General features: G+C 48.1%; 1 protein-coding gene across 1 annotated transcript in view; it reads right to left on the reverse strand.

Annotated features, from left to right (window-relative positions):
* SLC18A2 (solute carrier family 18 member A2) overlaps positions 1-22,578 on the reverse strand; it is a 34,718-nt gene that overhangs the window by 6,739 nt on the left and 5,401 nt on the right. Inside the window, exons 4-15 of the mRNA XM_012774983.3 lie at positions 17,768-17,826; positions 17,414-17,497; positions 17,038-17,130; positions 16,230-16,319; positions 16,079-16,122; positions 15,948-16,008; positions 13,847-13,942; positions 3,489-3,567; positions 3,259-3,310; positions 2,567-2,630; positions 641-760; positions 380-513 (exon numbers count right to left, since the gene is read on the reverse strand). Coding sequence (XP_012630437.1) covers positions 380-513; positions 641-760; positions 2,567-2,630; positions 3,259-3,310; positions 3,489-3,567; positions 13,847-13,942; positions 15,948-16,008; positions 16,079-16,122; positions 16,230-16,319; positions 17,038-17,130; positions 17,414-17,497; positions 17,768-17,826 — 976 coding nt within the window. The remainder of the gene's footprint in view (positions 1-379; positions 514-640; positions 761-2,566; positions 2,631-3,258; positions 3,311-3,488; positions 3,568-13,846; positions 13,943-15,947; positions 16,009-16,078; positions 16,123-16,229; positions 16,320-17,037; positions 17,131-17,413; positions 17,498-17,767; positions 17,827-22,578) is intronic.

The following is a 22,578-nucleotide window of genomic DNA, read 5'->3' on the forward strand; positions in this document are numbered from 1 at the left end:
AAACGGCACCAAATAGTGAGTACAGGAGGCAGAAACATCACATCCAAGATTTTCAAAACCCACAGAAAATCAAATTGAACTACCCCAGGTTTATGTCTGGTTGACAAAAGAGCTATACTGATGCTATTCTATGCACAAAAATAATTTCATTTGTCAAGTTTATAAACATAATGCTTAGAAGAAATAACTGTAAAAGTAGTAAAAAATAAAAGTAGTAACTGCCCTACATGGTACAAACTAAAAAGGCACGCTCACTCTTTATGTTTGGAGGCTTCTGCCCAAAAAGAGAATATTTTAGAATTAGACCATGAGGAAACCATCTAGAAGACCACACTAAAATGATCAAGAAATGCTTCAATTTATCCTAAATTTTTCTTACCATTTTTTCTTCTTTGGCAGGTGGACTTCGAAGAAAAAAGCAGAGAGGAGCAAAAAGAATATCAATTATCCCAATAATAGTCATGAGCCATGGAAATCCAATTGCCTTTGCGATAGCACCACCAGCAGAAGGACCTTTCAGGAAACAGAGAATTAGATAAAGGTCCTTCCCAATGTCTTAGAAAGACTGAAATGATTTTTAGCAGGCAGTATCTGTCCCGCACTGAGGCAAAAGGCCATTGGGGAAAGCCAGTGTCCTCACCTATAGCGTATCCCATACAGAATGCCACGTCTGCGATGGCATACACGCTGCCGTAGACGGACACGTGCCGCAGGTCCACGAGGTAGCCCATGATGGGCATCATGGACGAGTCCACCATTCCTGAGGATGAGCAGGAGACACAGTGCACAGAAAAGGCCATAAACCAAAAGTAGGGCAGGGACTGCATCTTACACTCACTACCTTCTGGCTCTTCCCCCTCTTGTCATCGCCACCTGCAAGTCTCCAGGCAGACTTGCGACAGCGCACCTTTGCTGAGGACAGACAGTAGGAGTTGCTGAGGCTGGGGCTGGAACCCAGCACCACACTCCAAGTCCTGCTGGGCCACCATTTGCCTGTCCTCTGCCCTGCCCTTCCTTGTCCTCCACTGTCTGAACAGCCCATCTTTGGGGTGAGGGCACCCAGTCCTCTGGCCACTCACCTCGCCACTCTTCAACTCTGTCAGACTTGCAGTCACTGGCTGTGCAGAGCCCTGGCCTGCATCCTGTCGGTGCGTTCCCGATTCACTGTTTTCTAGTCCACTTGACCCTTGCCATTTGGCACACCAGGCCTCCCCAGCCTCCTCCCATCCACACCTGGCCCTCACATAGACTATGACAGTTGCCAAGGCAGAGAATGCCAGGGAGGATCAGAAGGCACCAGAACTCAAAGGAGTCTGAGAGATCATCTAGCCCTACTCAGGAAGCTAAAACTGAAAGAAGTTAGCTATATATATTAAAAAAAAAAAAAAAAAAACGAGACCAGTATCAGAATCTCTGGTCTCTTGAACAGTGGGGACAGGTAGGAGAGGGAGAGAGGGAGAGGGGGAGAGGGGGAGGGAGAGGGAGAGAGAGAGAGAGAGTGTGTGTGTGTGTGTGAGTGTGAGTGTATGTGTTTTCAGGCCTCCGGTCCCTGGGTTCAAATCCCTGGCTGCATGAGCGTGGTCATGCCCAGCCTCTCTGAACATCCGTCTCCCCATCTCTACAAGGGGGTGCTAATGTCTGGCTACAATGAGCCAGTGTTTGGGAACACACCCAGCGGAGGACTCAAATGTTAGTTCCCTCGCCTCCACCTGCGACAGCGGCAGGCAGACGTGGGGGACTTCACTCAAATGGTGCCCACCGATTGCCTAACATGCAAGGGTCTAGGGACACAGCAGTGAACACAACTAACATAAGAGTTGGACATTAAGCAAAGAGTTGGAAATGAATTACAATTTTTCATTGTGGCGATGCTGTGAAGGTTCTGTGAGAGGACATTTATGTACTAGGGAAACTGACCCTAGCCAACGGTCAGAAAAAGCTGTTTGTTCTCTCTACTGTACCACTCAGAGATTAAATTCCTGCCCTTATCCTGTGATAGATTTAGCACTTATTTTTATCATGACCAATTGGTATATTATAAATGAGAAAAGTATCGTATTTGTCCAACATATTAGGATTTTTCCTATTAGTTATTATTCCTAACATTACAAAGACCCATCTCCTTTGCCTATGAAAATTCCTGCAGCCCAGGTGGTCATCAGTACATCAGTCTGCATTTTGTATGTTTGTCTGTAGCAAACCCTACAGCAAATAAATAAATGTGCAGTCTGACCCCAGCCTCGTATGAGCAGGTATGCTCATGAATGAATCCAAACAAAGTGCTCCAAGTAGGGTACTCCCACGTTTGCCCAAGCGCAGCGATGGAGTATCCATTGGCTTCTGTAAATATCAGGCTTTAAAAAATACTTGTTTTTAGGAAATAAATGACTAGTGTGTGGAGGCAGGTATCTTCGGGTGGATGATCTATAGGCTGTAACAGCTACGCTGCCTGCAGCCTCCTTTCAAGCTTCTGGAAATTTAGGCGAATACCTATAGTCTGCTGGAGTAAGAGGAAACCTTTCCTAGTGGGAATACAGCTTTTAGGCACAAGGCTCGAGTGACTTACCAATTGCAAATCCAACTCCAAAGTTCGGAGCTATGAGCCCATAAATGTTTTTTGCAAAAGGAATCTGTAAGAAGAAATAAATGTTACGCTAAAATAACAAGAGATCCAACTCTAAATCATCTTGGAACGTCTTAAAAATGTTTTCCCTGGGCCTGGTATGCCTGTTCCTGAAGGAAATAGGAAGAAGGGTGGGGTTTGGGAAGAACTGAACTCTCCCAAGTCTTTAAAAGTCACATCTTAATATAGAGGTTTTCTGACTACCATGAGAAACTAGTCAACTACAATATGTGAAAGATCAGCCTAGTCCACACTCAAGTTTTGACAAGGACAAGGAGGCCTTCTTTGGGGTCAATATTGGCCACTAGTAGAAGATGTTTTAGTCTAGAAAAACATCTTGCTATTGTTTTAATTGCTCTGAAGTGTTTAAGACATTGTAATGTTTAAGATGATGGGGAGAAAAAAGTTAAAAGCAAACAATAAAATATCTGAAGACTTCTGACATAAAATGAAAACATGCTACCTGGAAAGTCTTGTCCAAAAATTAAGATGATAAAAAAAATTAGATTAAAATGAAAGATCTAATAAAATATCAACACACCCAACTGCTATAAAATGTTTCTTGGTGATTCTTGTCTAAAGCAAAAGTTTTATTCACAGATTGTTCCCATTTTCAAATGCTATCTTTTACTCACACATAAAATGCTGATTCCAACAATTATCATTCCTAGAAGAGCACAAAGCCACCTAGCAAAAAAGAATATACCATCAATAAATTATCATTTAATCCCTCCCCCAATCCAAATTTTCAATGGAAATCAAAATAATGGCTTGTAACAGCTAAGGCAGAAACATTGAGAACTTTTTAAAAGAACTACATTACTCTAAGAATAACAAAATGAATATTGTTTTCATATAATCTTACCTCCCCATTTTGTGTGCGAGTATCCCAAAAATATTGGTTCCAATGAGATAAGAGATACTAGCTGGCAAGAAAGCAACGCCTGTAAATTTATGAAAAGGAGACCTTATCAGTGCTGCTAGCAGCCACAGGTTAGGAAAACTAATAACTGCAGACACCACAGTGTTGATTAGAACAGACGAAATGAAGCCCTGGGGCTCGCCCGAGCCCAAGCAGCTAATATCCGGCGCCTGGCAGATCCAGTCTGGACCCCACATGGCTTAGCCGTCACACAAAGCTGCTGAGATGCTGAGACACTCCAGAAATGAAAATCATCTATCGACCGCTTCATCTTGTCTCCATCTCTCTCTGCTGGCGGCTCCTGACTGCGGGCGACCGCAGCCTCACGCGTGCTGGGAAGCAGGGGGGCACCCGAGTGTGTGGCCTCCCCACTCAGTGGTTCCATGTGACAGAAGCAAGACACTGTCATTGAAAGAATTAAGGAACACTGAGATAAGCCAAAAAAAAAAGGTTAAAATGATCCCACACCCCATCACTCAGATATTCACCCCGGTTATTTTGCCCTGTAAGTTTATTTACACACACATGACTTTGTCTTTGTTTTTTCAGAAAACAAAATGTGGGATTATACTATACTATTGTTCTACATCCTCTTGTTTCAATTAGCTTTATAGACATCTTTCCATGTCAGAAAAGTATGTCTACCTGGTCACTGTTTGTGGCCAAGTTGTATGACTGACAAGTTCACATCCAAGGTTTAATGCTCTCCCAGGAGAAGGAACTCGCATTCCCCCGGGTTCTGACGAGTCCGGGTGATTTCCTGCTGGTGGTGGCAGCAGTGGCCTTGAACATGCCCTGTGCATGGAGCAGAGAGGCCTATCCAGGTCGGACCAGGCCTGGCTGCCGGGGATCTGTCCACGTCAGCTTTTTCTGGTCCCCAACCATTATTAGGGCAACAGGACAATCTCTTTATGAAAGACTGATTTTTAAACTCTCAATAACTTTAGCACTTTTTTCTTGCAATCAGATATACCAGATTTGATTCCTTGCCCACAAGTGGCAAAGGTTACTCTGCTCTCAATCACGTGACTGCATAGGTTAGCTATGCACACAGACATTATATGATCGGCAAGGGACCGCCACGTTCCAAACGCACAGGCCTGGACACCGTTTTTGTGGAGGCGGCTCACCAGCACACAGAGGGCAAGCGTGATCTCGTCCCTTTAAGGATAAAGCACTGACATAAGCCGACAGGCTGAGCCTTGCAACACAGTAGGGACTTCAGAAGGATGGGTTCCATGAGCCAAATCCAAAACCAAATCATTCCAGACTCAAGGACTCCAGGAATTAACAGTAGGGAACAATCCCGTCTCATGCTCCAGGGAATCATGTCCACCACATTAGCAATACGTGGTGGCCAAGGGATTGCTCGGTGTAATCTAAACGAGCAAACATTTACACAGCATGTGCCCAGCGTTAGCCTGCAGCAAAGAGGACAATGTGGCCCTTGCCCTGACGCAAGTGTCTTTGAAGGAAAGACTCAGACGACGTTTAAACTGTGACCTGGCCACGTTAGGAACATAACAAAGGTACAGGTACCATGCTCTGGGAACCCCGAACTGAGCTGACAAATCTCCCCAAAGCAGATGATAGTTAAACCTGGCCTCGAAAGGTGTGTAGCAGGATTTCCCACCACTCTACTGGCTGTGTTAGTCTGGAGAGTAAGATATCATGACGACTCGTGTCTCAGGACAAGTGTCTCTCCAAGGGCCAAGTAGGCGAACTGAATGAAGCAAGCAACTGCAGGGAAAACAGCAGCGCCGGCACCGTGACAAAGAGCCCTGCCATCAGCTTCAGTGTCAGAGAAACGGAACGAAAAGTGGAGTGGCGCCGTTCCTGGTGACCCAAAGGGCCCAGACTCCACCTAAGCAGGCAGCCACCACTCTGTCCGACAGTCACTCCCCGGGGCCGCAGTTCCAGTATTACAAGGTCTGCTTCCTCTGGATAAGCTGGAACTCTGGACTGCCACACGACATCTCCCGATTTGCAAATGTTGGTAATTTTTAAAAAGCGTAAATCCCACACACACCAACGCCAGCCAACCAAAACGCACTGAAAGGCTGAACTTGGCCCACAGACAGGCTACCGTCAGCTCAGGTCCAAAGAAGTGGCTCACAGAGAACCTGACCAGAACCCCAAGCCTCCTGGCGGGGGAGTCCAGATCCAGGAGCAAAGCGTGCACAGGCGGCTCCTAAGTCAAAGGCTCAAAAGCAGGGACGCAGACGAGCTCCAGCGGAAGCCATGGGACAACTACATCTTCCTACCAGCCAATGGGGTGGCGAGCTCACATGGGTGACCCAGAAGCAAGGTGCACCTCGCTTTGCAAGGACAGCAAATGCTCTGAGGCAGCAAACACCAATCTCACGATTCTCAAGCAAACAGCGTTGGATTAGGAGGCATGAAACCAGGTGTTCATTTTAGCTTGACACTCGCTAGCTGAGGCCTGAGTGGGTCACTTTAACCTCCCAGAGCTCAAACAAGAAACAGCCGTGCCCCCGTCACGCACGCTGCATGAGGTAGTTTCGGCAATCCAGTGGCAAACTGCACAAGGCGGCCCGTGTGGCAGGTAGCCCTTCCAGTCGGACTTCCACGCCCTGTCGCTCCATGCAAGCCCCATGTTAATCCCCACCCCATCACCCCAGCCTGCTGGTCCTCCTCACACCACAGCAAGCTCCTAGTGGACAGGAATCGCCCATCTGTGTCCCAGGGCCTAGCTCCGTGGTGGCACACAGGAGGTACCCAGAACACAGCTGACCATCTAAAGTAAAGACCCTGTTTGAGGACATTCCCTTCACAGAACTGCAAGTGTCCAGGGAGGCCACCATCCCTCGAAGGCAGGCCTGCTCCAGGTGAGCAATGCCACTGGTGTGCTCTGCAGCCCAGGGTCATTCCTTGGCATCCCAAGCTGGGGACCAGGTGCTCTTTGGTCCCTATTCTGATGTTGCTTCAGTACCCTCTGCCTCACCAGGGCCTCCAACCCGTCACACCACTACAGAGCCACGGTCTCGAACTCAAAGAAACCTCAGAAGTCGCAGAGAGAGGTGGGGAGATCCCTTGGCCAGCAGGCATGAGAAGTGGCCATCCAACTTTGCTCAGAGACACGGGGCCACTTCGTAGACAGCTCCCACTGTAGGGCAGGCTTCTTAAGACGAAGCCCTAAACTGTCCCCCGTCACTTCCATCTACCAGTCCTGCATATTCTTCAAATGATTCATATATATCATCCTGCTCATCAGTGATGTTGGCTAACTAGGGAAAATGTTCATCTGAAATTTCCTTTTGAAGAAGTAGTTTGAAATGCTTGGATTTTTTGCCTTATATATAGACTTAGTTTTACCTTGCAAAGAAATATTCAAGTTGTTTTGACATGGTATCACACAGAAATGCTGCATTCCTATAGAAATCTTTCAGTAACTCACATTGCTGATTCTCGTCTTCATAAAAATCCATGCATTTCAAACTACTTCTTCAAAAGGAAATTTCAGATGAACATTTTCCCTAGTTAGCCAACATCACTGATGAGCAGGATGATATATATGAATCATTTGAAGAATATGCAGCTGTTATAGTCCCATTAATTGGAGAATATAATGAAAGGTTCACTGACTTTGAGAATCATGACATCACACTCAAATTAGAAATTCAGCCTCACCTATGTGACATCACCAAGGCACCTAAAGAACTATAGATGGAATTGATTGAGCTCTCAGAAGATGACATTTTAAAGTCATTGTTTGATGCTAAGAAAGAGCCAATAGGAACATGGGAAAATGCAGAATACCCACGCCTTCAGCAACATGATGGAAAAATGCTTTCTTGCTTTTCAACCACTCATTGCTGTGAACCAGCGTTCTTCTACCTAACCCAAATCAAGACGCCCTTAAGGTCACAAATGACTGAGACCCATTTTAGAGGATCAACTGAAACTGAGGACCTCCGTCCTGCAACCAAATATTCAAATGCTTTCCAACATAAAGCAGACAAAACAAAGTCATTAAAAGGTTAATTAACTTTAAAATTAACAAATAGTTTTCATTTTTGGAAATTATTAAATACACAGTAGTTAGATCTTTACAAAATAATGTACATTTTAAAGTAGATCTAATTAAAGTTTCTTGAATGTGGCCTCATTTGATTACAGCTAAATTAATGAGGCCTTCCAACACAAAAAGGGTCCCCACCCCTGACCAAGCACTCAACATGAATTCTTTCTAGAGCTTTTCCCAAATGCAGTGAGAAAAGCATCGTCTGGGCCCGACCTGCAGTGTCCTGGGCTGCACAGGCCTCCGCACTCAGCCCTGCTTGTGCAAGAAAGTTAACCAAACGGAGATCATCTACCCACCCGAGAGCTCTATGCAAAGCCTGGCTTCAACCTCAGCCTTAGGCCAGTGTATGAGGGGGAGGCCCAAGGGGAACCAACGCTGGCCACTCGGCCCCATGAGTGACTGTGGAAATGAGTCCTCGGCCTGGACATCAAGGGCTCAGCCTAGATCCAGAATAGGGCAATGGACCCAGTGTGCCCTGTCCTAAGGGAGCTTAGGAGGCTGAGGTCCCTCCATCCCAGAACCACAGAATGTTGGCAACTCCTCCTGTCCTTTGGCACCCAGCCAGGCTGGCACAGGACCTGATCCAAGGCCAGTGTCCTTCCCTCCATCCCACACTGCACCACCACCCTTCTTCACAGAAAAATAGGCTGGAAGAACCAGAAGAGAGTTTGGCTCCATCCTTGGCTGGGGCCTGTCCCCCAGGGCTATGCTTCCCTTTTGGGGTTCAGAAGCCTCACCTTGAACTCTGAGTCCCAAAGCCTGAAGGTGTCTGGGAGGTGTCTTCTGACCCAGAACTTAGATACAGAGAGAACACCATGACATGATTCTTCCTCCACCAACAAAACCCAGGGCTTCCCCCATGTGGTAGATGGGGGGCTTGGGGGGCAGGCTTGCAAAGGAGTCATCTGGAACGTGGTTCAGCTGCTGTCCTTACCTCCCCTAAAAATTATGGCTAAACACACAGTATTCACATGAGCAGTCATGTGTCACTCCTGCAGCTAATAAGATTGTTTTGCTCTGACTTCAAACATTAAGGTCTTTCTGCAGAAACGATGAGGAATGTATAACGGCAGAACGGCTTCCCTTTTCACCCTGGACTGCGGCAGGCTCAACAGAGGACTCCTGAGCCGAGAGGCTGGGCTTCAGGGGCAGCCGCCCACCCCGCGGAGCTAGGTCGTCCACACCCCATCGCACACAGTGCCGAGGGGCTCCAGGAGCCGCGGGCTGAAAGCCGCAGAGACCGACATAAGATGGGACATTTCCCGCACACTGGAGCTAACAGAGGAAACAGGTACTGAAATCTGACACTCCCAAAGACAGACATGTCTATGTCCGAGGCAGACAGAAGGAAGAACCTCCGTGGTGGCAACGCAGTGAGCTGGTCGGGTGAACATCTGGTGATAAGCAGGTGATAAGCCCCCAGATGGCCCAGTGACATCCAGGCAGCCTGCACTCCGCTCTCCGACCCACGCAGCCCAGGGCTTCTGGCTGCCCTTACAGACTTTATAAAGAAAGCCTCTGGGCTCTGTCTGGAGATGAGAGAAAACAGCATCAAGTGCCCCGCACCACCCAGGACACATTCAATGAGGACAAGAGCACGTGCAGAGTGCGTGCAGAGCCCACGCAGAGCCTGGCCTCGCAGGGCACGCCCCGCCCGGGCAGAGACGGCTCTGGAATAGCCCTGGAGACCCAGGTTTCTGCAAGGATCAGAAAAAGGAAAGAAAAGCCAGAAAACAACTTGCCACCTGCCAGCAGCAGGTGTCAGTGGTAAGACTGGAGAATGTTCTCTCACCTGGCCCCAAACTGCGGTCTGCTAACCCAGCGTCAGAACAAAGCCCACCCTGCGGCAGAGTGAGCCTGCATTCGCATCAGGGGCCCCGAGGGTCTCTAGGTGTCCCGTTCTGTCTCAACTGCCAGGAAGTTCAGAGCTAAATTTTCTGCCTAAAAACTATCCTTAGCTTAGCTCCAAGACTCTTTCCTCCTTTACTGGACAACTGTTATTATCTGGGGCCTGTTCTTGGTTTTGTTTTATGACACAATTCACATCCTGTCAAATTCACCCTTTCACAATGTACAGCGTGGTGGCTTTTGGTACATTCTCAAGGTTGTGCAACCGTCACCACTATCTGATACCAAAACATTGTCACCTCCAATGGAAACCTCACACCCAACAGCAGTCACCCACCCCACGTCACCCCCTCTTCTCAGCCATTTGGGGCTTTTTAAGGACTATTTGATAAAAGACGACAGCAATTCACTATGGAACTCAAAGGGACTGGTACTCGGGCCAGGCCAGGCCAACCACAGTGAGGCAGGAAGAACGGAGCAAAGTCTAATCCAGGAGGCAGCGTCTGGCAAGACAACCCCCTCCCCACCCCCCCACCCCCGGAGGGCTGGATGTCTGAGGAATAAGGTCACCTGAAGACAGGTTGGGGACATTGAAAATGTTGCCTTGATTCAGAACTAAGAGTCTCCACCTGAAGATACCTACACAAATTGAAAGAATTATGAAAAGAAAATAAGGGCTGGATGCAGTGACTCATGCCTGTAATCCCAGTGTTTTGGGAGGCCGAGGTGGGAGAATCGCTTGAGGCCAGGAGTTCAAGACCAGCCTGGACAACATAGTGAGACCTCATCTCTAAAAAAAATATATTTTTAAATCAAAAAATAAATTAAAATTAAAAAAAAAAAGGAAAGAAGAAAGAAGTCTCTAGGAAGGATCACTGATAAATTTGTAAAGAAAAAGGCATGTGTATGGGGACTGGCCTTCCAGATACACAACAGCATTTCTAAAGCTACAGTACTTAAATGAGGTGGGGAGACGACACGGGAACAGAAAGTGGATCAAAGGACTAAAGAGAGAATCCAGGACAAGATCCGAGAACTCATGGTCAATTAGAAAGTGACAGAGATGGAAAAACCCAACGCAGTACTTAGAGAGATGGTCCCAGGACAGCTGGCCATACAGGGAACTAGATCCCTACACTCCATGCCTTATAACCAAGTAAGTTCCTTACAAATCCAAGATGGTAATGTAAAAAAATCATAAAAGTATTAGAGCAAAGCATAAGTGATTTAAAAAATAATCTTCTTTTCTTTGGCAAAAATGTCTAAACAAAAAAAAAAATAAATAAATAAAAAATAATCTTCTTATGGGAAAGGCCTGAGCTAGACTTGACATGACAATGGCATAAAAGGAAAGACAGCTAAACCTGACTGGTGGCATTTTAAAAGACACACAGCATAAAGTCAAAAGACATACAGCAAAGTGAGGGCAACAGCTGCAAAACACCTCATAAAGGATTAGTATCTTAATACACAAAGAACACTTAAAATCAATAAGGACAGACAACTCCACAGAAAAATGCTCAAATTAATAAGAAATTCACAGTAAAGGAAATACACAGGTCTAGAAAGTATGTGAGGAGATGCTCAGTTTCACTCCTAAAGGATTTGGGAAAATAAACTGAGACCCAGTTTCTTACACATTCTCTTGGGAAAGACTGAAAGATTGACATTACCTGTGTTCGTGCAATAGCTACCAAACAGTAAAACACCCATCAACTCATAGGAAAGTGTCGTACAGATATATTTCCAAACGTGCACGGGAATGCATATAAACATACTCTGCATTATGGTCTCTAATGGCAAAAACTGGAACTAACTCAAATGCCCACCAATAGGGATTGAAAATTTTTGATATGACCTTAAAATAAAACAATATGCAACCATTAAAATAATGATGGGCTTCCAGTTAAACAAGGCAGACTGAATCCGTAGATTTTTCTCCACTCCCACCCCAAACTCCATTTAAATGTAAAGAATGTCACCCCCTATCCGCCCCCCCAACACTGGCTTAAGGACAGACAAAATGGGACAGGAGAAAATGCAGTAAGAGGGAGAAACTGAGGGAGAACAGTGATGGACACAGCAGAGAACAGAACCTCCCACCTGCACGTGGAGAGGCAAGCAGCAGTGAGACCCTTTTGCGCCTCATAACCCAGGAAGTTCAGGAAATGAAGGTCCAGGAACCATGAAGGCAGAACCGAGGGCTGAGGCCACCAATAGGGTTGAAAGGCTGTTCTGAGAACAGTTGGAACCCCCAGCACTCAGCCCTCACCCTGGCAGGAGACAGCTTCTCTCGAGAAACTACACCAGCATGGTTTGGGGACCAGGGGGACCCCAGGTAGCATGGAAACCAGGGGCAACATGAGAGGCCAAAACAGAGATCCAATGAGAGTCTTCCCACAGAAACAGAGAGAATGTTATTTCAGCAACATCACAAAAAAACAAAACACTCGGGGTACACACAAAAGGGCTCTTTAAATTTAAGATACGAATAGCACCAATTTTAAAAATTCAGTACATGATTTTTAAAAGCTGAAAAGGAATAAATCAATGGAAAAAAGGAAGAACAGGATACCAAATTACTGGAATAAAATGTAGAGGTCTGACATGCAGCCAGCTGGAGTAAAAGAGAGAAAACGATGGTGAGAATGAAAGTACTAAAACGCCTCCCCAGAACTGAAAGAGGGGGTCCATAGGTGAAAAGGTGGACCAAGCTGGTGGCCGGCGCAGCAGACCCCAGCGCGAATCGCCATGGTGGACAATCGCTAGCTAGGCAGGAAGACAAGGTCTCCTGGACTCCCCCAGAGGATCGGGAACGAGAACACCACCGGCCTCCTCCCAGCCACCCTGGATGCCAGAGGACAACAGAACCAAACTCAAAACTCTGAAGGAAAACGACTTCCAACCAAGAATCATGCACGCGGCCTAGGTCAACCGGGTGTAAGGAGAGGGTGAAGACGTTGGCAAACTCGCAGTGTCTTGGGGAACGTCAGCTGCGCACGCCCTCTTCCAGGAAGCTGCTGGAGGACGAGCTCCGTCCTCGCCAGGTAGTAAACCGAGCGCAGAGCACAGGAGAGAAGGAAACGGGCAACTCAGGAGAGGCCAGGCAGATGCCCAGGTGCTGGGGCAGGAAAACCCCAGCATGTCCTAGAGAGCAACAGATCTCGGCCAGAGATCTAGGACAGATGTCCGCAAAGGAGCAAAAACACAGAAAGGTCAGGTTTGCCAGCACACTTGACCCCAGGCGGAGGACCTTTCATCTCTGCCGGAGACTTTGGTGGATGTATTAAAAATGAAAACACAAGGCAATGACTAACTCCAGGAAAAATATGTTTGCAAAAAGAAATTAATCACAGTTCCCTACACAGGTCAGCTTTAGACACATTTACACAGTCACAATAAAACCAATGCCGATCTAAGAAAAAAATGCAATGCAATTATTTGAGGAGAGCAGAAGGCGAGAAAATGAGCAAGTTGGTTGCTTGGTATTTTCAGGTGGAGTAGCATGGCATTAAATCCCACCTGCTGTATTAGGAAGCTGGCGGACAATGTCAGACAATGTCTATTATTTAGAGACAAAGATTCCAGAAGAAACTAAAAGAGTTGAAGGTGATTAAATCTGACAAGGGCTATGGCAATTAGGAGTCATGGGGCAAGACAGCTGTTTTTCACTATAATTCTCCGAACTTTGACTTAAAATTATGTGTACATGTGTCACTTTGACAAAAATTAAAATTTAATGAATTTTGAAAAGTAAATCTACATGTTCTGCCATGGAAACACGGCCACAATAGTGCATGAAGGAAAAAACAAGAGAGGTCATATAGTGATGTGAACAGCAAAATTCCACTTGGTTGGATTTTTATGCATTTTATACACATGATGATAAATACAGAACTATCTGGAAAAAGACAAAACTGTTAACAGTGAATATCACGGGGGGGGGACTGGGATGGGGAAAGATGAACATGAGATTTTTAGATTTTTACTTCTTCAATCAGCACACACTTTGTTTTTTCATAATAAGCATGTATTTATTACTTCTCTAAATCAAAAACACTTTTAAAAATTCATCCTCTTAACAACTCACAGTTTTTTGTTAGTTTCTTTCATGTAAGTTTTACTGCTGTCCAGTTAATCCTGTTCAGAAACATGGGAAGACGCTGACTGTATTTTTCCTCTCCCATTTCTGCCCAGATCTGATGTGTCTATGTTAATTCTGCATCCATCAGGACTAATAGAAAAACCGGAGCCGAAACAGACCCCGAGGCTGCCCTAAGCCATGATCCATTAAGAGTCAAACAGCAGCAATTGCTGTATCACCCAGCATGGGCAGCTCAGCGACACTGACAGGACCTGCCCTGGGGACACAAGGTCTCAAACCGGAAGAGCCCGCCCCAGTGCTTACCGAGCTGCCACTTTCGGGAACACATGGTCTCCATCATCCAGATGGGCAGGGCCGGCTCGAGCATGGCGATCCCCATGTTCGCAAAGCAGATGGAGCCTTAGGGGAGGGAGAGGGTTAGCGCACGTCTGCTCCCTCGCGTACCCCAACAAGATCATACCCACCTGCCCACAGCGCAGACATCCAGAACTTCTACCTCCACACACAAAGGATAAATAGCTAGTCAAGGGGATGGCAAGGTTGCTTTATTATTATTACTAGTTTAAACTAGAATCCAAAAGTCATAAAGTTTGAAACTGGAGGGAGCCTTAGAAATCATCTGGTTTAAGTTACCCAGTTTATTAATGAAGAAAGGGAGCCCCAATTATTAATGAAGTCACAGGTTTGAGGCCACCCCGCAGCCAGGCAACTTCCAGATCCCACACAGTCTCAGGGCCACCCGAGGCTGTCAGCTCTGTGCTTTGTTGTGCAGTGAACACGGATATCTCTAACGATCCCGAGACGCCAGAAAATCCGGGAAGGATCACCATGCATTCGGTACACGTGCGTTGTTAAGGGAATTTTTTTCAGTCAGTTCTACATACAGAGTATCAGTGCAAATATTCATTATCGCTGTGTTAAACCAGAACCCTTTGTAAATATAGAACCACCTGGAGAAAGACCCACGGAACTATTCTCCATCGTTCTGGGAACTTCCTGTGTTCGTGCCCTATGGAACCTGTAATTTGCTAGAACAAATTCAAAGAAACGTTGTGCAATCGTGATGAAGGTACCCACGTAATGAAGAAAGGTGTTTTCATTCTACGTGACATTTAAAGGCAGAACATGTAAATGATTGGACTCCTCCCACCCACTCAACTCCCTCCCCTGTCGAGGCTGCCTGAAATCGTCAGATATTCTGACAGCTGTTGGGCAGATCTCTGCATTAGCATCTCCTTCCACAAGGAGGGCTACATAGTGAGGTTCCAAAAGCTCAAACAGGAGCGGCCCAGGCTGCACAGCCCTGCCCAAGGTTCAGGGAGTCACATCTCTGGAGCCCCATCCCTGCCAATGCCCACGTCGGAGAGCCAGGGCCCCACGGGCACCTGAGCTCTTGGATGCTCCCAGAATCCTGCATGAAAAGGTTACCACACCAGCTTCGTGCTTTTCTGGCCAACAGGCATGATAGACAGGGTCTTGGCCAGGGTTACGTATGTGCCGCCCTGAGCAAATCCAGCAGCAGCCTGGAGTTTGACCAAGGTCGAACTTAAATACCCTTAGGCAGGGCATGCCCAGTTCTCCCAGCCACAACCCACCAGCCCTATCAGCGTTGGTGAGATCTCCTTAGACCAATCTAACCATAACTGGGTCCGAGGCTACACTACAGGCTGCCCCAGAGACCTACATCAGCACACGGCCAGGCCCTCCTGGCCTGATCCCAAGGGCCACTGCTGCCCTCCGGACTCAGGACTGGCAGCACCTGCACAGGCTGGTCCCTGCTCAGGCAGCTCCAGGCTGAGCAGGGCAGGTGGCTGCTGCCACCGGGGCAGTCTTGGGGACAGTGCCTTAGATGAATGCAGCCCATTATCCTTCCCAAGAGCCATAGAACCGAACCCCAGGGCTCTCTTTTAGGCCATCCAGACCAAGAATCCAAAGGCAGGATCTTTAGCCAAAGGGTGTTTCCCAGAACCTCCCTGCTCCTCACAGGGAGTGGGGCCCCTCCTGGCCCCAGGGGGCTCTGCTGTCAGTCCCCATTCATACATGCCAAGCTGAGTCAGACTGCCCACCTAAGGCCGCTGCCGTGAGGCCGCAGATTCCTTCTGGAAAGTTCAAGGCCAAGCGATGGCCTTCGACACAAGCTCAGTGAGCAAGTTTGGCTCAAAACAAAGCCCTGCAGCAGGGCACCCCCAGGATCCAGACGACTCTGCAGAGCTGGCATATGCCGTTTTTATTTGCCCCAGGTGGAAACTGAAAAGCACCTTGGCTGAGGGTCAGAAATCAACGGTGGAAGAAAACCACTCCCTGTGACGTATAACCGCTGTGCCTTCAGCAGCAAAGTGAAAACCGGCCCAGGCCACCCACCCCACCTCCACACCCCCCAACCGAGAGGACGGCAGAGCCCCACCTGCGGCGATGAGGATGTAGGGGTCCTTCATCAGGGTGACAAGGGATGTCCCCTTCTGACTCTGTCAAGAGAAAACAGGGGTGAGAAGGTCGCCATGGCCCCCGCAGGGCGCTCGTTGCCCAGCTGCTTACCTCTGGCTGCACCCGGGAAGGCTGGAGCACAAAGAGCTGAATAGCTACAAAAAAGAGAGAGAATTCCCTTTTCAGAAAGCAGGCGTGGCCCCAAGCACGTGCCGTCACAGTTGGCAAGGTCACGGCAAGGTGCCCACGTGCACTCACCCACCTCCATCCAAGAGCACCAAGGCAGCCAGCACCAGGAAGGGAGCGGTCTTCCCCACAAACTCGTAGAGCACGCTCCCGAAGGGGGGGCCCACTGCGGGGAGAGGAAGTGGGGCCAGCGTCAGCCACTGGGGTGACCCCCACACACACTAGAACCACCCACTGGTTTGTGTTCCTCTCTCTCCTTTGCTCCAAAAAAGATTTGGAGTGGTCACCCCACATCCTATTCATTTAGAGTTAAGTTGCCTCGGCAACTACCTCCGAGTGGCTTTTTGCGGGAGTAACGGGCGAAAGGTCACCTGAAAGCAAAGATCTGCAGAAAACGAGATCCAGGGCTGCACTGCTCATGGGGCACAAGACATGGGGACACAGGAACTTCATTCCTTATAAACCAGCTCAGCCAGGAGCTGCAGCCCCCACGCTGAACATCAGGAATGTAAAAGACAAGGGAAGGGCTCCAAATCTCCTCTCAGGGAAGACACTTGTTCCCTGGCCTGGGAGGCCAGCCAGGGCGGGAGGGGCAGATAGAGGTAGGAAGGTGCCTGATCACAGCTCACAGAATGTCCCAGAGGAAAGGGTCTGGCAGACCATCCTCTTCAACCCTTCATTGTCCATCTGGGCCAGGGAGGTTTGGGGTAGAGGCCGGGGGAGCCCTGGGCCTCTTGGCTCAGGACTCTTCCTACCACTTTCAAGGTCTCCATAAAAGTAGAAAATGAAAAGGGGGTATCTGGGGGAATTTGTCAGTGTGAACGTGGACTTGGCCCCGCCGGGACCCCTCCTGCCTGGGCACCCACATGGGGGACCTCACGCACCTAAGACCCCCATGGCCAGGCCTCCCAAGGCGATCCCCATGGCGTTGCCTCTCTCTTCGTCATCTGTGTACACGCTGGCGAGCATGCCCATACCTAGACAGGGAGAGAGAGATGGTCAACAGCTGAGCCTGGGAAACAGAATAGTCTGTGACTCGACTTCCCTCTGCAGCCAGACTCACTCGATCTTCCTGAACCCGTCAGATTCACTAAATAAAATATAAGAGCAAGCAGAACCCAAGACCCAGGTGGGGACCATCTCCAAGAATCCTCACCCTCCCAACCACTGCCACCCCACTACCCGATTCCTCAATTAGCCCAGCTGACTTTGTCAGGGAAGCCCCTCCCCCATCTTTGGCTCGGGCCTGCCCGCACCTACCAGCCACAGAGGAGCAGGAGGAGCCCACGCCCTGCAGGGACCTGGCGATCAGCAGGAAGGCGTAGCTGCTGGAGAAGGCGAACACTGCGAGAGAACAGGCCCAGGCCCCACGTCAGTGCCTTGGGACTGAACTGTCCCAAACAGGGACATTTCTGAAGCCCTCCCTTAACTGGATGGAGCATCACCACCTTCACCAGCGGGTGCTTTTGCTCCAGGGAGACCTCTCTCTCTACCAACTCTTTCTGCAACTGTTGCCAGTACACAAAGCCCCAGGTTGCATGCTTAGTTTTTGGCTCATGGGCGTCAGCGCCCATCCTGAGACCCACACTCACAGGGCAAACATCAGACACTTACTAATTGTTGAGACGAACATGATGCAGAATCCTGCAAACATGGGAATTGGGTAGCCGATTCTGCAAGACACAAACACAAGAAGAGTCTGGTGACCGCTGGGTATTTTTTTTAAGGCTTTATATTGACTCTTTTCTGGTTACCCTCTGGGATCAGGCAGATAAGTATTTGGTGGATTTTTATAAAAATTCATAGACTTAGTGCTTCCTGCCTGACCTTTTTGTGTTTGACTGTCTTGGAACGTGAATACATTTATGGACTGCCACTCCGAACTGAAATTTCTCTGGAATAAATGTTAACACAATATTGGCAAAGTAACTCAGAGCACATCCGAAATACACGGCCCCTATTTCCGTCATGTTTTTATTATTCCTTTAATTATAGTCTCTGCTAGAGCTTTCCCAAAGGAACAACTGCAATCAAATGATTCTGGTAAAAGGCCATCAAGTGATTCAACTAGCAGCAAAGACAACTGCACTATGTCTAGGAGGCATTAGGAAGCAAGACTCTTAAATCTGCTTTCCTGTCGAGCCCAGTGAGGCCAGCCCAGAAAGACAGGACTTGGGGGTGGGTGGGCAGGCAGGTGACCGCTCCCCAACAAGTGGCAGGTGGGAAGGACTTGTGGCAAGGTGGCTCTGGAGCCCATCCCCCCTCCCTCCCTCTCAAGAGAGAAGGTGGGTAGGCCCATCCCCCCTTAATGTTACAGCCCCCACCTCAATAACATAAAAAGGAAAAAAAGAAAAAATAATAAAGGCCTCATTTTCTGCGCAAAATTTCAAAATGCAAATTGATCTTACAGACCACTGCCCATCAGGGCTGGTGGGAAGACCTCAGCCTTCCTGTATTCACACGTCTGGTGGGACACCCGGCCCTGCCACCTACCCCAGGGAAGTCTCCTCTCAGCCCCACTGAGAGACCACCGCCCACCTCCCAGGACTGGAGTGCAGAAAGAGATGTGGACATCAGACTGTCTATAGGGTACCCAGAGCACAGAAGGTGCCTCGGAAATTTTATTTTATCTCCCTCGTTCTTTTCCTCCTTTTCCTCTGTTCCTGCCAGACTAAGCAGACAGCTTGGGCCCCACTCTGCAGGCAAGCACGAGGGTGCAGGCAGCTTCCTCCGCTTGAAAGGGGCCAACACTGGCTGAGCTATCACCCAACTGCAGGCTTGCTCCAGGAAGAGCTCAGGACATCTCCAAGCCTCTTCTCTCCCCATTCCAGGTCCCTGGGGAACCTGGAGAGGAACAAACTGAATCCAAGAAGGCAGGAGGACCAAGCAACCTGAGTCCCAGGCACAGCCTGGAAGGACTCTTCTATTCCAGGCTTCAATAAAAGAATCACGATCACAGCACTTTCATCTAAAGGTTACACTCAACTCCCCCAGCCCTTACATCCCACCTCAATGATTTGATAAGGGCCCTATTTCACTTCCCTATTCTACAAAGGAGGAAAGTGAGGCATGAAAAAGTGACTTGTCAAATGTCATCAGGGTAACTTCACTTGGGCCGTTCCCTCCAGTCCAGGGCTTTTCCTTGCCAAAAGTTCTCCTGCTCATATTTAAAATAAAAAAACTGCTTCACATGCATCCAGAAACCAAATACCAAAATGCAAATATTAATAGAATCTCAAAATTATGACACATTCCCAGGCAGTCAGTCCCCCTCCCACAAACCATGCAAAGAGCCCCTTACTGTGAATGGAAATGAGCTTAGAGTTCACAAAGGGGGATCCAGCAAATCAGGTGAACCAAGAAGGACACAGGGACCTGAGATGCAGTTCAGATGGCCATGGATTGCCGTGTCCCCTCTCAGCCTGTGCCAGCTGACCATTCTGTGCTCCTTACTCATGTAGACAGCAGAAGCCAACTCCAGGGCTTAAACAGCACTGCCAGGCATTGCACACGGAAACGTCCGGGAGGCGCAGAGAGAACTAACAGGCAGTTTGTGAAACAATGGACACAGGACGACATTCCTGGCTGCCCTGGAACAAACACAGGCTTCTCACTCCCTTCAACACATATTTGGAAAATCTAGAAGGCAAAGTGCCAATATACGTGTCAAAGCTGGAATTGGGGGCTTAACTCTTCCTTCACTAGTTCTTCATTGTGCTGACTTCTCAGGCTCTAAGCCCTCTGGCCACCAGGGACATCCCTGCAGCCAAAGAAGACACCTGTGGCCCCTCTGCAGACTGCAGGCAGAAGCACAAGATAGTTTTGGGGCAAAACTCAATAAAATTCAATAACCCCTCTGTGACCCCCAAACTACCAGTCTGCAGTCCAGCTGGTGGCCAAGGTACCCTGGCACCAGTTGGGATGGCCTGGCAGCCACTGCGCCCCTACCCCACCAGAAGACTCTGGCGTTCTCTGTGACTGGGGGTTGGAGCCAGCGCTCAGGGTGGCCATGTTTTTCAGATGGTCAACGGTGAGGCTCAGGGAAAGTAAGAAACTTGCCCCAATTCCAAGGTGACGGGCATACCTCGAGTGTTTACCATGTGCTGGGCCCTGCTGGCATACACTTGGGTGGGGATGCCAGTCACAGGAGCACGTGGGATGGAGGGTGCACGGTCTCACTGAAAACCACAGGCTGGTGCATCAAAAGATAGTTCTTTTTCCCATCGCAGATCCTGTGTTTGCTTTAGAAATTCTGCAGCTACCATGGGGTCACCCCCCCCCCTCGGTTCCTTTGGGATTTTAACACACCATGTATGGGATAACCAAATGGCAAAGCTGGACAGGAGGCTAAGGCCCTTTCTTCTTCCCCACAGCAGCTCTTAAATGGACAAGCTCAACTGATGTTACGTCATAATCTACGTGCGAGTTGGCCCTCTTGGCTCAATTCTGTGCCATCAAGCATAGCGCTGATAAGCACAGCTAGATCTGATTCACAAACCTTTAACCAAACATCCCATTACTGTCCCCCGTGTGAGTCACCCGGACATCCTGCATAGAGCATCCGGGAGCAGTTAATCCAATCTGAGTAAGACTGAAAATCATATATTTAATCCCTAGAAGAACACCTAAAACAATGTTAATTATACATACCTGATAGTCAGTGAGGAAACCCACATGTCCCTCAATGGTCACTGGCAATAATACTTTTTCTCTGATGCTAATAGCTTATCTTTGCCATAGAGATAAATGCAAGCTCTGTTCTCAGGACTGCTGAGACCACAGGTCCCTCTACGGTGGTACATGACAAAAAGGAGGAACAGTTGGGGGCCCAGTAGGCTGCGACCACCACCAGCTGTGATGAGAGCTACCGGTTCCCTTGCAGTGCTCTCTGCACACTCCTAAAGTTGGTCCAGTAAGTGAATGCCGGTAAACAGAGTAATATTTTAAAGTTGCTCAGATACAATAGGAAGTTTGCCAATCATTTAGTAAAACAAAATTCTTAGGTTTAGCCCCCCCTACCCCCCGGGTCTGCCTGTCCTTGTCTGCCAAGAGGGAGCTCCGTGGGCCAGAGATTTCCCACCCTCCTGGGCGTAAGCCCTGGTCTCTTCTCAGCCCACGCGGAGCCTCAGTTCCCACAGGAGACGCTGTAATTCCACTGCCATTTCCTTCTGATTTCAGAAGCAAAGACTCATCGAACCCTCCCTACCAGCCCAGCGACATCTAAGTTGGGAGATCCCTTTTCAGAACAGCTGGTTTCCCTGTCCACGGAGAAGCTGAAAAGGTCACTGTGCTTATTCCCTTAAAGCCCACTTGAGACCAACTGGCTGAAGCTAGGAAAAAGATAAGCACGGTGGATTTCCTACAGATTTCATGCCCTGTGGCTTCCTCCCTGCCATTCAGATGCTAAGATCTAGGAGGAAAAAGAACTGCTTTCAAACATACCAGGTAACTATGGAAATAAATTAAGCCACACTAAAGATGGCTTGATGAAAAGCAGATCACCACCGAGACAAGTGACAAGCTGAGGAGGAAGCTAAGGGAGGCGCCCCCAGCAACGGAGTTAACGCTTTCCCCAGCCAGCAGTTAAGAAAGGAGTATCTTTTGGTTCTGAAGAAGCAACTGACTGTTTGGACCTCATGCTAAGCAGGTGAAGACCACGATGCCACGTCTTTACCTTATTGACAGAAGGAGGAAACGTAAACATGTCTTCACATGGTTTATTTGCCTGGAACATTCCTTTTATGTACACATATGTCTTAAATTCACTGATCAGACCAAATGATGACAGGTGTCACTGGTACAATTCCCGCTACCACCTTTTAGACACAACTGCAACTGTGAAATGAATAGTTGGGCTATAATTGTAAATCACAAACGCCTCCAAGATGGAAATCCGGTCAACAAAGGCATCCTTGGGCTTTGGAAAGTGTTATTGAATGTGTTATCACTCCACTACCAAAATCAAAGGTCCTGTATCTGGTCATGTATTTTCAGTAAAAAATATAGCACTTGAAGAATAAGCAGGAATAATGAGTATGGTATTACCAGCCAAATGAACAAAGAAACACTTCTAAGAATTGGTACTTTGTATTTTCAGGATTTGGCCTGAGATCTTATCTAATGCTTAAAACAACAGACTGGCAGACTACCTTTTTGTGCCACCTGCTCACAAAAGCCACTCACCTGGCACCATTATGACCACGAATACAGGTGTCTGGGTGTCGCATGTGTGCTATAAGGTGTCTCATTTCAGAAGGTGTCCCACTTCAACTCAGAGCACCTTTAGAAAGGAATGCTCTGCCTTTGAAGATATACGAGGCAGACCAGCTCACATCAGGGACTGGAAAAAGACTGTATTTTTCTGGGGCCACGGAGGGTCCATGTCTAAAAAATCAAGTTGATTTTTTCCTAAACTCTGCCCATTG

This window comes from Microcebus murinus, chromosome 14, assembly GCF_040939455.1.
Source record: "Microcebus murinus isolate Inina chromosome 14, M.murinus_Inina_mat1.0, whole genome shotgun sequence".
NCBI lineage: Eukaryota > Metazoa > Chordata > Mammalia > Primates > Cheirogaleidae > Microcebus > Microcebus murinus.